This window comes from Humulus lupulus, chromosome 9 (assembly GCF_963169125.1).
Source record: "Humulus lupulus chromosome 9, drHumLupu1.1, whole genome shotgun sequence".
Classification (NCBI taxonomy): Eukaryota; Viridiplantae; Streptophyta; class Magnoliopsida; order Rosales; family Cannabaceae; genus Humulus; species Humulus lupulus.
In genome coordinates, this window is record NC_084801.1 from 36,770,668 (window position 1) to 36,784,601 (window position 13,934).

Sequence of the window (13,934 nt, forward strand, 5' to 3'; positions counted from 1 at the left end):
ATGGAGGGCTGCGGGGCTGAATGTACATAACCAGCTGTTCGGCCGCCATGGCCGAGGAGTGATATAGGACGAGAAAGGCTCATTTGTCTGTTTTGCCTTAGAGTGGCTAATAACTGTATTTTAATCTCTAAATTTTGTAGACTGATTTTTAACTTTACTACTTTGGGATCCCATGTAAGGAAAAATGTTGTTTATAAGTAACGAAGCTTTTGAGACCAAAATCTTTTAACCCTAGCTCAACTGTAGTTTCAGTGACACTTTTCAAATTAAATGACTTGATTAGCAAGTCTTGCACCTTTATAAACACACAGAATAACGGTCTTGGCTATCCAGGGCGTTACAATTTTTGTTTAAATTTTAAGCATTGTGTTTAAATTTTAAAGAGTCGTAGTTTAAATTTTAAAGAGTCATGGTTTAAATTTTAAGTCTTGTAGTTTAAATTTTAAATATTAGTGATTTAAATTTTAAAGAGTCATGGTTTAGATTTTTAAGGATCATGGTTTATATTTTATACGATCGTGGTTTAGATTTTAAGCCTAGTGGTTTAACTTTTAAGCATTGTGGTTTAAATTTTAAAAAGTCGTAGTTTAAATTTTAAAGAGTCGTGATTTAAATTTTAAAGACTAGTTATTTATATTTTAAAGAGTCGTGATTTAGATTTTAAATGATCATGATTTGTATTTTATATGGTCGTGGTTTAGATTTTAAGCCAAGTAGTTTAACTTTTAAGCATCGTGAATTTAAACTCTTGTATTTTAAATTTTAAAGATAGGTTGAGGTTAAAGTAGTTTAAATTTTATGAGATCAAATATTGGTAATTTGGGATGTCTAATGATATATCATGTCTTATTTTAGTTTACTATTTTTGCACTCACTCTGATCTGTTCTCTTCACCGCTTCATCCTCACTCTCCACCCTCTTTATCCCTCTTTATCCGCACCCACAAATTCAGTTCCTCGTCTTACCCACCATTCTTTACCTTCGCTTTTCGCTTATACTTATCAATGAATAGCACAACTGAGCTCCAATTGAAACTTCCGCGGTCGAGTGGTGGCCTGTAATGGCAGTGAGCTTTGTTACACTTCCAGTGACTTTGAGTCTTGTTTTGTCGTTTAAAGCGCCTTTCAGGTCTGTCGTTTGAACTTATATTGCATTTGTTTCACTTAGTTTTGTATTTGCTGGTTCGCTGCTACTTCAACTAGAAGCTCTTTTGAGCGAGTTTGTGGGAATGTTCTTTGGAACTTAGGTGGTGAATTGTGAAAATGGTGGGAATGATTGTGACATATGGACAACTGGGTATCTCTAGTTTTGAAGGAATCGGGGCTTTTGGTTTTAATTCTCGGCGGAATTCGTTTTCTCCATCTGGGTTCCCTCTTCGCTGGAGACCCAGTTTGGGAATTTATTTGAACGTGAATAATCGGAGGCTTAACTTTGGAACAATTTGTAAAGCTTTGTCTAAAGGAGAGTCTAATGGCAAATTAATTGGTGTGTCGCTTCTTGAAAAGGATGCTGAGTTTAGGCCGTCATTTAATGACTACTTGAAGGTTATGGAGTCTGTTAAAACTGTTAGAGATAAGAGACAATCTAATGGTTTCCAAAAACAAAAATTGATTGATAAGTCGAGGGAAACAGGTTCATCTGATGGGAATGAAGAAGGTGTGAAACTGGAGGATTTGGAAGAGCATTCGAACCAAGAAAAGGACTTGAAAGGTTTTAAAAGAGACGAGTCACTCAACAGTAGAGATTCTTTTACAGACAAAAATGGAAAAAGGAGAAATATAACAGATCCCAAGAGCAGGATTGGCAGAAAAGAAGGCAATGTGATTGGAAAGGAAACAAGGAAGTCAGATGGCAGGGATTCAATGGATAGAAATTGGCCAAAATATCAGACTGGTAGGGAAGAGGCGGAGTTAGATGAGAACCGCTTAGGGAGAAATGTTACTTATCGGGAGGGATATAAGAGTACTGGGAATCGAATCCCATCTCAAGTTAATGACAATAATATGGACATGAGAAGGGGATATGAAGACAAAGCAAATTCATCACAGATGTGGGATAAGAAGAGGACCAGTGATCACAGATTGAATTATAAATCAAAGGGTAATGTCAGAGAGAGAGAGAAGAATGGCATTGGGTTTAACAAGTTACATGAGAAAGTTGGGGGGAATTATGTTCAAGATGACAGTAAGGGGATTGTGCCAAGGCATGATAGACAAACTAAGAGAACTATGGATTTCGGTGAAAATTTTGATGACAATAATTTGAATATGGAAAGAGCTGCCTTCAGGAATCTTGATGAATTTGGTGACATCATGGAAATTCCACGACTTCCACGAAATGTAATGGAGGAGAGGATTCAGAAGCTGGCAAATTCGTAAGAAAGTTCAAACCTTCTTTACCCTTTTAATGTAAATATTTGAACTGTTTTTTGATAGCTGATGTATCTTTGCATGTCTTTCTAGTAACAGCTTAAAATAAAATAATAATAATAATAATTAAAAAAAAAGATGCATCCAAAAGCATATTGTATGCTAACAAAGTGAAGTTCTGATACGAAAATGGTCTAAAGGTAATTTTAGAATTTGGAGACAGATTTCAAGAACTTGGTTTTAAATGGTATAAGGAGGAAGTTATTAAGATATTTTATTCATTTATAGTTGTTTGGACGGGTTCTTTCTATATTCTTATGATATTACTTTGGATTTTGTTGTTTTTGTTTCCTTTTTTCCCTTGTTTTCCATTGCCTGCTATTTGTTTTTTCCTACAATAAGAGGGAGGATTGCTGATTCTCTATTCAAATTTTATGTTTTATAATGTAGCTATTAATTTCTTTAAAAGAAAAGGTTTGGTCTTACTCTTCTCTTTCAGGGAAAAAAAAAAGCCCAAAGAGCAACCTTTTTGGTCGAATGAGAGCTATATTTTTTGTAAGTTATGGAAATGAAAATCATGTACTAAATGCAACAATGGCTAATGTTGAAATTATTGTGTGTATTCTATGCATTGATTGGGAGTCCTAGACATATGTACATGTAAAGTATCTAGGACTTAGGAATCGCCTCAACATTGAATAATGCATCACCATAATCTTTAGAAATCTCTACACAAAAAATGAGAGACATTGAGATTGCAAAATTACAATATCCTGATAAACCTCCTATACGGTACACCTATGCGAGGAGGCAGCACAATTAATGATTAGATTTGGGGATTGGATTCTTTAGGAAAGTTTAGTGATTTGGTTTAATCTAGTTTGCTGGCTGTTCTTGTTTGGGGTCAAACGTGTTTGAGTAAGTCAGGGCAATAAAAAGGGATGAGAATGAAGAGTTAGGCATGTTTGATTTTGTGTAATTGAGCGCTAGCTCTTGGAGAGAAACTAGGTCTCGAATAGCCTGGATTGTTCTTTGTTATTTCAATAAAATGTTCTCCCTTATTCCTTATTGTTGTTCTATGTTTTCATGATATACTTAGTGTATCAAGTGGCGCCGTCTGTGATTCAAATTCATGGTGCTTACTAAGATCGAAACTCGTATGTAAACGGTGGAGGAGTTGATAGCCACAGTATAAGGGGAAATGGCAGCGGTAACATAAAAGCTGAAGGTGTTACCTAGGTTGGAACAAGGGATGGCTACAATGGTCAGTCGCCTGGACTAGCTGATGCGACACCAAGAAGCCCATCAACCAGAGACACTTGTGGACGGACGCGAGCAGTCTTTGACTCCAAGGAAGGTGTCGGGGGTTGCCGAAACGACACGAATGCTACCTGGGGATAAGTTCGTCGAGATTGAAGGTAGCAATTGGGATTCCAGTGGACAGCGAACGACTCCGACAACCCCGAGATGGGATATTCGACCACGATGGATTGAGCTTTCATCCTTTGACGGTGATAATCCTGACAGATGGCTTCTCAAGGCAGAGAGATATTTTTCTCTCCATCGTATGACAGATGTCGAGAGGCTAAAGACAGCCGTGATTATATGCTTAAATGTTTAAATGAAATATAAATGCTTTATCTGCATGATTAATAGAGAGCGTGAGATATACTAATAGGGCTTGGCCCTTGACTGCTATGTGAATATGTTAGGGCGTGCTTATTAACATTGCTACTGTATGTAAATAATTGTTTAAATGCTTGTTTGCATCATGATTGTGCTTTGTGGCCTGGATATTGGCGTTGAACCATGGAACGAATATGAGCCTATTATCATTTCCTGACCAGCCAAGTCGTTGATTGCAGATAAACTTGGATAGTTATGCGTCCAAGGCGATCAATACGACTAGCCGGCATCAGGGTCGAGGCTAGAGATGATGAGCAGGGCCAGAATCCTCCACCAGTCCCTGAGAACTGGCAATAGTGGCTTGCTGATATGCAAGCCAGACTTCCAAGTCAAGAAAAGCAGATTCACCTTCTGAGTTCAGCATGCAGGCGCTAATCTGGTTTCAATGGGAGAATCGACGTAGACCATTCACGTCTTGGAACGAATTGAAGACCCAGATGATACGACGATTCTGACTTCTTCCCGCCGGTTCAATGTATTGTGAGTTTCTTGCTCTTAAACAAAGTGGCTCCATTCGTGAATATCGTAAACAATTTGAATTGCTCGCATCATCGCTTGAGGGAGTTTCATAATAGATTTTGGAATCCACCTTTATTAATGGACTGCAATCTGACATAGGGTATGAAGTTACTCTTTTAGGGCCCAATGGGCTTGAGCAAGCTATGAATTAGCCCAAAAAGTGGAAACAAAATTGCTGGCCCAACGTCCCAAGTATTCATGCAATCTAGGTCAGCCGTTTGGGATTTCTTTATCGCAATCGTACAAGTCATTTTCTCCACGTACGACCTCGGCTAAGGAGGATTTTGGTTTTCGTCGACTTTCAGAGGCAGAATTACAAAACAAACAAGTCAAGGGCTTATGCTACAAGTGCGACAAGAAGTATTCTCTTGGTCATCGTTGCAAGAAAAGGGAGTTGCAAGTGATTTTGCTGCAAGATGATGTTCCTGGTGAGATTGAAGAAAACAGAGGTGAACCTGTTCTGGACGATGAGAATTCAGTGCCAGATGGGCTTGAGAATCAAGAGGTGGAGGTCTCTATTAATTCTGTGGTGGGTCTTACGACACCAAAATCTTTCAAATTGGTTGGGCAGGTGGGCACTCAGCCGATAGTAGTCCTCATAGACAGTGGAGTTACCCACAATTTCATCTCAACTGTCCTCATTCGTACCTTTCAGCTACCGGTTACGGAGACAACACCATACGGGGTTGTGTTGGGCATTGGACAAGCTACTACAACCTAAGGAATTTGCAAAGGAGTGGCTGTGACTTTACAGGGAGTAGAAATAATTGAGGATTTTCTTCCTTTAGCATTGGGCAGTATTGATATGATATTGGGTATTCAGTGGTTAGAAACTTTAGGAGTCACCCATGTTAATTGGAAGTCTCATTCTATAAAGTTTACAGTTGGGAATACATTAGTAAGTTTGCAAGGTGACCCAACGCTGCACAAGACGCTAGTTTCACTCAAGACCATGGTGCGCACAATCCAACATGAAGATCAGGGGTTGATTATTGAACTTGGGGCTGCTTCAATTTCTGAGGCTAAGGATGTAGACATACCTGCTGGCATCGCTATGGTTTTGCAAGTTGCTTAGGCTGTTTTTGAGATGTTATTGGAACTACCACCATTGAGGGGTTGAGAACACTCTATTACCCTGCGAGAGGGCTCATCACCGATTAGCGTACGACCTTATCTTTACCCTCAAGTGCAGAAGGATGCAATTGAACAATTAGTGAATGAAATGTTGGCAGTTGGTATTATACAACCCAGTATCAGTCCTTTCTCGAGCCCTGTGTTGTTGGTTCGTAAAAAGGACGGGAGTTGGCAATTTTGTGTCGACTACAGGGCTTTGAATCGTGCAACAGTCCCTGATAAATTCCCTATCCCTGTCATTGATGAGCTGTTGGATGAACTTCACAGAGCTACAATCTTTTCGAAACTTGATTTGAAATTTGGCTATCATCAAATCCGCGTTCAATCTTCTGACGTGCATAAAATAACTTTTCGCACTCATGACAAACATTATGAATTTCTTGCGATGCCATTTGGCCTCACCAATACTCCAGCGACTTTTCAGTCTTTGATGAACGAGGTATTTCGCCCTTATCTTCGTCAATTTGTCTTAGTTTTTTTCAAGATATTTTGGTGTATAGTCGCAGTCTCGACGACCATGTTCGCCATTTATCCACAGTCCTACAACTACTTTCTCGACACAAACTCTATGCCAATCATAAGAAGTGTTCTTTTGCCCGTGAACAGTTGGATTACTTGGGCCATATTATTTCAAGGGAAGGGGTCGCGGTGGACCAGTCTAAGGTGCAAGCCATGTTAGATTGGCCTAAACCTAAGAATATCAAGGCCTTGTGAGGCTTTTTGGGTCTCACAGGATATTACCGCAAGTTCGTTAAAGAGTACAGTGAGATTGCGTGGGCGTTGACGGAATAGTTAAAGAAAGATAAGTTTGGGTGGAATGAGGCAACGGCATGAGCATTTGAGGCTCTTAAAAGGTCAATGACCCACGTTCCGGTACTTGCACTTCCAGATTTTAACCAACCTTTTGTGGTAGAAACCGATGCTTTTGGGTATGGGTTGGGGGCTGTTTTGATGCAAGGTCAGTGTCCAATAGCTTTTTACAGTCAAGTTTTGGGTCAACAAGCGCGGCTAAAGCCTATTTATGAGGAGTTGATGGAAATTGTCTTTGCTGTCCAGAAATGGCGCCCTTATTTATTGGGACGATGCTTTGAGGTGCGTACGGATCAACAAAGTTTGAAGTTTTTGTTAGAACAACGAATTGTCGCTTCAGAGTACCAACGTTGGATGGCGAAGCTCATGGGCTACAATTTTGATATTCAGTACAAACTAAGGGCTGGTAATAGGGCTGCAGATGCACTTTCGCGGGTCAGCTCACCAACGAAATGTAACAATCTGCTTCTTTTTCAAGGCATTGATTGGGATGCTTTGCAACAAGAGCTTCAACAAGACTCGTTTTTGGCTACAATTACTTCTAATTTGCAGCAAGGACGATAGCGAGCTACTGGATTTTCTTTGGACCACGGCAGATTGTTGTATATAGGGCGGTTGATGTTGTTGAAGGAATGTTCTCTTATTTCCACCATTTTACGAGTGTACCACAATTCTCCGGTTGGCGGCCACTTAGGAGAGGACAAGACTTTCAAAAGAATCTTTGCTGAATTTTATTGTGTGGGGATGCAGAAATCAGTGGCAGACTGGGTTCGTGAGTGTGATATCTGTCAAAAGAATAAGACTTTGAATCTGTCCCCTGTTGGGTTGCTACAGCCTATAGCTTTGCCTTCGCTGGTTTGGGACGCTTTGACTATGGATTTTATAGAGGGGCTGCCGTGATCACATGGTATGGATACAATTTTGGTAGTGGTGGATAGGTTCAGCAAGTACGCTCATTTTCTCTCGCTAAAACATCCTTTCATTGCTCGTACAATGGCTGAACTGTTCTTGAAGGAAGTAGTACGCTTTCATGGGATCCCTTTGTCTATCATCTCAGATCGAGACAAGGTATTTATGAGTCACTTTTGTCAAAAGTTATTCAAGTTACAAGGTACGGAACTCTACCATAGCACTGCCTATCATCCCCAAACAGATGGGCAATCAGAAGTTGTGAATCGTTGCTTGGAAACGTACTTACAATGTTATGCTTTTGAACAGGTGCGTTCTTGGTGGCGCTGGCTGCTGTGGGCAGAGTACTGGTATAATACTTCCTTTCATACGGCATCCCAACACACTCCATTTAAAATTTTGTATGGTCGTGATCCTCCCACCCTTATCCGCTATAAACATGGAACCACTTCAGTCTCTTCAGTGGATGAGTTGTTGGAAGAAAGAAAGGGATGCGTAGCTAGACGATCTTGCTATGCATTTGCTTCGTGCTCAGCAGAAAATGAAGGACTCGGCGGATAAGAAGCGAAGAGATGAGCAGTTTGTGGTTGGGGAAAGGGTATTTGTTAAGCTCAAACGTTACCGTCAGAAATCCCTTTCCGCTAGGTGCAATGAGAAACATTCTCCTTGTTTTTATGGACCATTTGAAGTGTTGGCTCGTGTTGGGTAGGTGGCCTACAAGTTGAAATTGCCTGCTACTTCCGCAGTTCACCCCGTCTTCCACATTTCACAACTTCGTCGGGCTCATGGGGTCACTCACTCTTCACCATTGCTTCCTCCACAACTCAGTCCAGATCTAGAATTACTGGTGGAACCAGCTGAAGTGTTGGGTGTTCGCCAGAACAAAGAACTGGAGGTGTGAATCCGGTGGAAGGACTTGCCATTATTTGAGGCAACCTGGGAGAACTACAACAACTTGCTGCAACAATTTCCTCAGTTTCACCTTGAGGACAAGGTGAAAGTTTGGGCGGCGAGTAAATGATAAACCTCCTATACAGTACACCTACGCTAGGAGGCAGCGCAAGTAATGATTAGATTTGGGGATTAGATTCTTTAGGATAGTTTAGTGATTTGGTTTAATCTGGTTTGCTGGCTGTTTCTATTTTTGTTGTTTCTGTTTTGGTTTGTTACTTGTTTGGGGTCAAACGTGTTTGGGTAAGTCAGGGGAATAAAAAGGGATGAGAATGAAGAGTTAGGCGTGTCTGATTTTGTGTAATTGAGCACTAGCTCTTGGAGAGAATCCAGGTCTCTCGAATATCCTGGATTGTTCTTTGTTATTTCAATAAATTTTTCTTCCTTATTCCTTATTCTTGTTCTATATTTTCATGATATACTATCTTAGTGTATCATATCCTTTCAGCCATTTTTAGATTTTTCTAATTTATTTTTTAATATTACTTTATTTGTTAAAGTGTTCTATAGAGAACATTAGTTCTTATTATGTTCATTCAAAGCCACACTACTATTCCTAGGAAAAGCATCAATGATAATCCATTCAATAGGCACTCAGAAGGAAAGACATGGTTTGTTAATTTTTGTGAATAGCTTTTGCATCTAAAAAGATGGTTTCAGAAGGATGTGATGAAATTTATATGGTATTTCTTCACTTAGAACTACTTGAAAATGTTTTTGTCCATAAAATGATTGTCTTACACCTCTGTTGGCAAGCTTCTTGTCTTGATTTAATTCCTTAATCTTCGTGATCTCTTCATTTTTAGTACTTTATTTTATCAGGCTGAATGGTGCAGACGTTGACATGCCCGAATGGATGTTTTCGAAGATGATGCGTAGTGCAAGAATTAGATTCACAGATCATTCTATCTTAAGGGTTATTCAGATCCTGGGAAAATTTGGAAATTGGAGACGAGTGCTACAAGTCATTGAGTGGCTTCAAATCCGTGAACGCTTCAAATCTCATAAAACAAGGTATTTCCTTATTCTCTGATTTAATGAACTTGAAACCAAATTAGAAATGTAGCACATAGGAAATTTCACAAATGCTAAACAAATTGGAGATTCAGTTAGATTATTTGGCAAGCCATCTTCTTTAGAAGTTGATTCTTTGGTTCTTAGTATGTTCTGTCCTCATAAAAGTCCCATTTTTCTTAAACCAGAAGAATTTTTATATGGATAAGGGATTACCTTCAAAACGGATCTCCTACCCTCAAAGGATAAAACCATATACGAGTCTGCCACCTCTAAGATATGTATGCTACACTTGACCTGTACTGAACACTGATATTGTCCCTAGTTCTAAGCAGCAAAACGCTGGGGGGTCAACTATTTCAAATTCCTCCTGTTAACCTCCTAATGTGCCTATAACATTCTTTTCAGCCCATCATTTGTATCATAAACATTATGATTTTTTTCATGAGGGTTACACTTCTCCACTATGCCACTCAAGTAGAAACAGAGCAGCCAAAGCCTTTTCTCACAACATATGCAAACCAGAGGCACAATAAATTTTGCTGACCACAAACCAAAGCATATTTCATGCTAGGCTGCTTGACACAGTATTAAAAGCACTTTCTGATCAGAGTGGGAGAGTAAAATGGTCTTTCCATAGATGACTTACCTACCTTTTACTATTCTGTTGTAAGGATTATGCCAAATAAAATACCTTACTGGCCTTTTTTTTAAAAATAAATTATTAAACTAACTATGTTAAGATTGGCTGGACGATGTAACATCTACTGAGGGTGGTAGTTTAGATTGTATGGCCTCTGAATGATGGAAGATGATCATGGTTATCATATTTTATATACACATTTTTTTTATAAACTGTTTTCTATATTTATTATTTGACAAGTATCATTTTACAATCTAGATTTATATACACGACTGCACTTAATGTTCTTGGAAAGGTAAGGAGACCTGTGGAGGCGCTCAATGTGTTTAACGCAATGCAGGTAATATGTTCTTGCTTGTTTTTGGCACTAAGAATGGAGAAGAAAAAGCTGACAGATCTGTAACTCTTTTTCTTCTTTGTTTTCTTGCTACAGCAACAAATTTCCTCTTATCCTGATTTAGTTGCTTATCATTCTATTGCTGTTACTCTTGGACAAGCGGGACACATGAAAGAACTTTTTGATGTCATTGATGCCATGCGTTCTCCTCCCAAGAAGAAGTTCAAAACAGGGGCTCTTGGTGAGTGGGATCCACGGGTGGAACCAGATATCGTTGTCTACAATGCGGTGTGTAAAAATTAATGTTAATTCTTCTAAGACTCAGTACATATCTTACATTCATTTTCAATCTATGTGCCTTGAATAGGTATCTAAATCAGTTTAGAAATATTTTAATGGCTCCTGTTTGGATAACGTTAGAGCCTCATAAACTATTTATTAAAAGAAGAGTAAATACCAATTTGGACCCGGTGTTTTGCAAAAGTTACCGACCGGATCTTGTATTTTGTAAATGACAATTTAAACCCTGCGTTTTGCAAAATGAAACAAAAGAGTACCATCGACAAGATTTTGGTTATTTTTTTTTAAATATAACCAAAATACCCCAAGTTTTATTAATTAATAAATTAAATAAATGATGAAAATTATATTTTAAAATAAAAAATAAGTTAAAAAAATATTTTAAATAATAAAAAATTAACATCTCTAATTAAAATCATTGAAACCCTAAATCTAAACTAAACTAAATTAAACAATTTTTTCCTTCTTCCTTCTTATTCTACTTCTCGATTAAATAAAAAAAATAAAGATTTAAGCAACATTTATGTAAAAAAAATTAAAACTTGAACAAAATCAAATTTAAAATCAATATCTACCCTAAATAAAAATACAAAATCAATTAAACTTTTTTTTGTTTATCTTAATCTCTTGTTCTTCATCACCATCAAAACCAGAAATCATCCATACAAAATGACACAGTTTCTCCTTTATTTGTTCATCATCATCACAAATTACAATAAACAAACCCACAATTATTAATCTGAAGAAATAGATTTGAAAATACCAAAAGAAAATCTCAAAAATACCCAAATGACAGTGGCTTTTGGCTTCCATGGTCGACAATCCGTCCCTGTCTGTTCCCATCAAATTGGAAGTCCCAGCCACCTTGAGAATTGAAGCTCTATCGCACGGATCTAGGCCCTTTTTTTTTTTTTTTTTTTTTTTCTGTTCTAAGTTTTGTTCCTTCTCCGGCCATGGTGGGGTTTCCTCCCTCCATCTCAGATGTAGTATTCAAACGATGATGGGGCTGGGTCGCAGTGGGGCTTCCTCTTCCTCGGATGTGGGTCATGGTGGGGCTTAGAACAGAGGTCACGGTGTCGCGAGGCTCAGATCTGGGGAGAAAAGCTCTTCGCACGGTTAGATCGGCGAACGACAGGATCAGCGAGGTTGGGTTGATGAGTCCATCCCCGTCAGATATGGAGCCCGGGCACGAGAGCTTCCATGGCCAACGAGATTCATCTCCGACGACCTAGATGAAGATGATGAAGATCCCTCGCCTCCAACGAGATCTGCTCTGCTCCGTGCAAATTGTCGGCAATGTTGGGAGAAAGAAAGAGGGGGGAGAGAGATAAACACGGGAGGGAGAGAGAGAGATGAAGATCTATGAAAATTATTGGGAGAAAGAAAGAGGGGAGAGAGAGAGATGAACATGAGAGAAGATATGATAATTTTATTTGATTTAAATTTTAACTTTTTTATTTTGTTTTTCTGAAATTATTTATTAAATTGCTTTTATTTATTACTGTAAGAATGTCTGAATAATTCTTATTGATTGTATTTTATAGTAATTACAAACCTATTGTTATATATAGAAGGAAAGAAGCTCGTTTCCTTATTCTGTTGTGAACAGAATATCCTATAATCTAGGACAATAAAGTTGAGAATACCTATACAAGGAAAGAATAAATAAAAAAATAAACTTTACAATAATATCGGATCCTAACAAATAAATGAATAAAAAATAATTCTAATATTTCTACACTTTCCCTCAAGCTAAGTTGTATATGTTATACAATCTTAGCTTGGAATTGAATTCTTCAAAGGTTGTTCTAGGTAGAGCCTTTGTTAGGATATCGACAATCTGCTTCCTTGTAGAAATGTAGTTGAGTTTAATGATTTTTTAATTTAGCTTCTCAAAAATGAAGTGCCTATCTATTTCAATGTGCTTTGTTCTGTCATGATGAACTAGATTCTTAGCAATCTTGATAGCAGCTTGACTATCACTGAACATTTTGAAAGAAGCAGGAGTCTCAATTTTTAACTCATTCAACATTCTTTTAATCCACATTCCTACACATATTCCTAAGGCTAATGCACGATATTCTGATTCTGCACCACTCCAAGAAACCACTGATTGTTTTTTGTTGCGCCAAGTGACTCGATTTCCCCATACATAGGTACAATAACCACTTGTTGATCGTCTATCAGTCAATTCTCCTGCCCAACTAGAATCTGTGTAAACTTCCAAGTCTCGGTTTTCATGTTTTCTGAAGTACAACCCAAGACTTGGTGTCATTTTGAGGTACCTTAGAATGCAAAGAACAACTTCCAAATACTCCTCAGTCGGACTATGCATATGTTGACTCACAACATGACAGGAAAAGCAATATCAGGTCTGGTACGAGAGAGATAGATTAGTTTTCCAACTAATCTTTGATAACTCCCCCTCTCTACTGGATTTGATTCACCAATTCGGCTTGTTTTCAAGTTGGGGTCCATTGGAGTATTTGCTGGCTTACTCCCTAGCATTCCAGTTTCGTTAAGAAGATCTAGGATATACTTTCATTGAGATATGATGATCCCTTCTTTAGATCGGGCTACCTCCATCCCAAAAAAGTATTTGAGTGATCGTAGATCTTTGATCTCAAATTCAGATGCTAGAAATTTCTTGAGGTTTGAAATTTCACTCAAAATCATCTCCAGTTAGGGTTATGTCATCTACGTATACAATTAGAATCGCGAGCTTCCTTGTTGAAGAGATCTTCACTAACAAGGTGTGATCAGCCTGGCATTGAGTGTGCCCAATTCTGACAACTGACTTTGCAAACCTATCAAATCATGTTCGCGGTGACTGTTTCAAGGCATAGAGAGATTTTTGTAGTTTGCATACCAATTGACCATTGGAGTTTTTCTTCAGACCTGGGGGAGTTTCCATATAGACTTCTTCTAATTCTCCATTCAAGAATGCATTTTTGACATCCAACTGATGTAAAGGCCAATTGCAATTCACAGCAATTGATAACAAAACTCTTACTGTATTGAGTTTGGCAACAGGAGAAAAGGTCTCATGATAGTCAACACCATATGATTGAGTGAATCCCTTGGCAACCAACCGTGCTTTGAATCTGTTGATGCTCCCATCTGAGTTGTTCTTAATAGGGAAAATCCACTTACATCTAACTACCTGCTTTCCGTGAGGCAACTCAGCAAGAACCCATGTTTCATTTTCTCAAGAGCATTGATTTCCTCATCGACAGCAATCGTGCCTCGTGAATGTTTGTGG

At 38.5% G+C, this 13,934-nt stretch overlaps 1 protein-coding gene across 1 annotated transcript in view; it reads left to right on the plus strand.

Moving 5' to 3' along the window:
- The first annotated feature begins 867 nt into the window (after positions 1-867).
- LOC133800585 (pentatricopeptide repeat-containing protein At1g30610, chloroplastic) overlaps positions 868-13,934 on the plus strand; it is a 38,513-nt gene continuing 25,446 nt past the window's right edge. Inside the window, exons 1-5 of the mRNA XM_062238585.1 lie at positions 868-1,128; positions 1,247-2,374; positions 9,201-9,392; positions 10,294-10,375; positions 10,469-10,660. Of these exons, the coding sequence (XP_062094569.1) occupies positions 1,263-2,374; positions 9,201-9,392; positions 10,294-10,375; positions 10,469-10,660 (1,578 nt within the window). The 5' untranslated portion in view covers positions 868-1,128; positions 1,247-1,262. The remainder of the gene's footprint in view (positions 1,129-1,246; positions 2,375-9,200; positions 9,393-10,293; positions 10,376-10,468; positions 10,661-13,934) is intronic.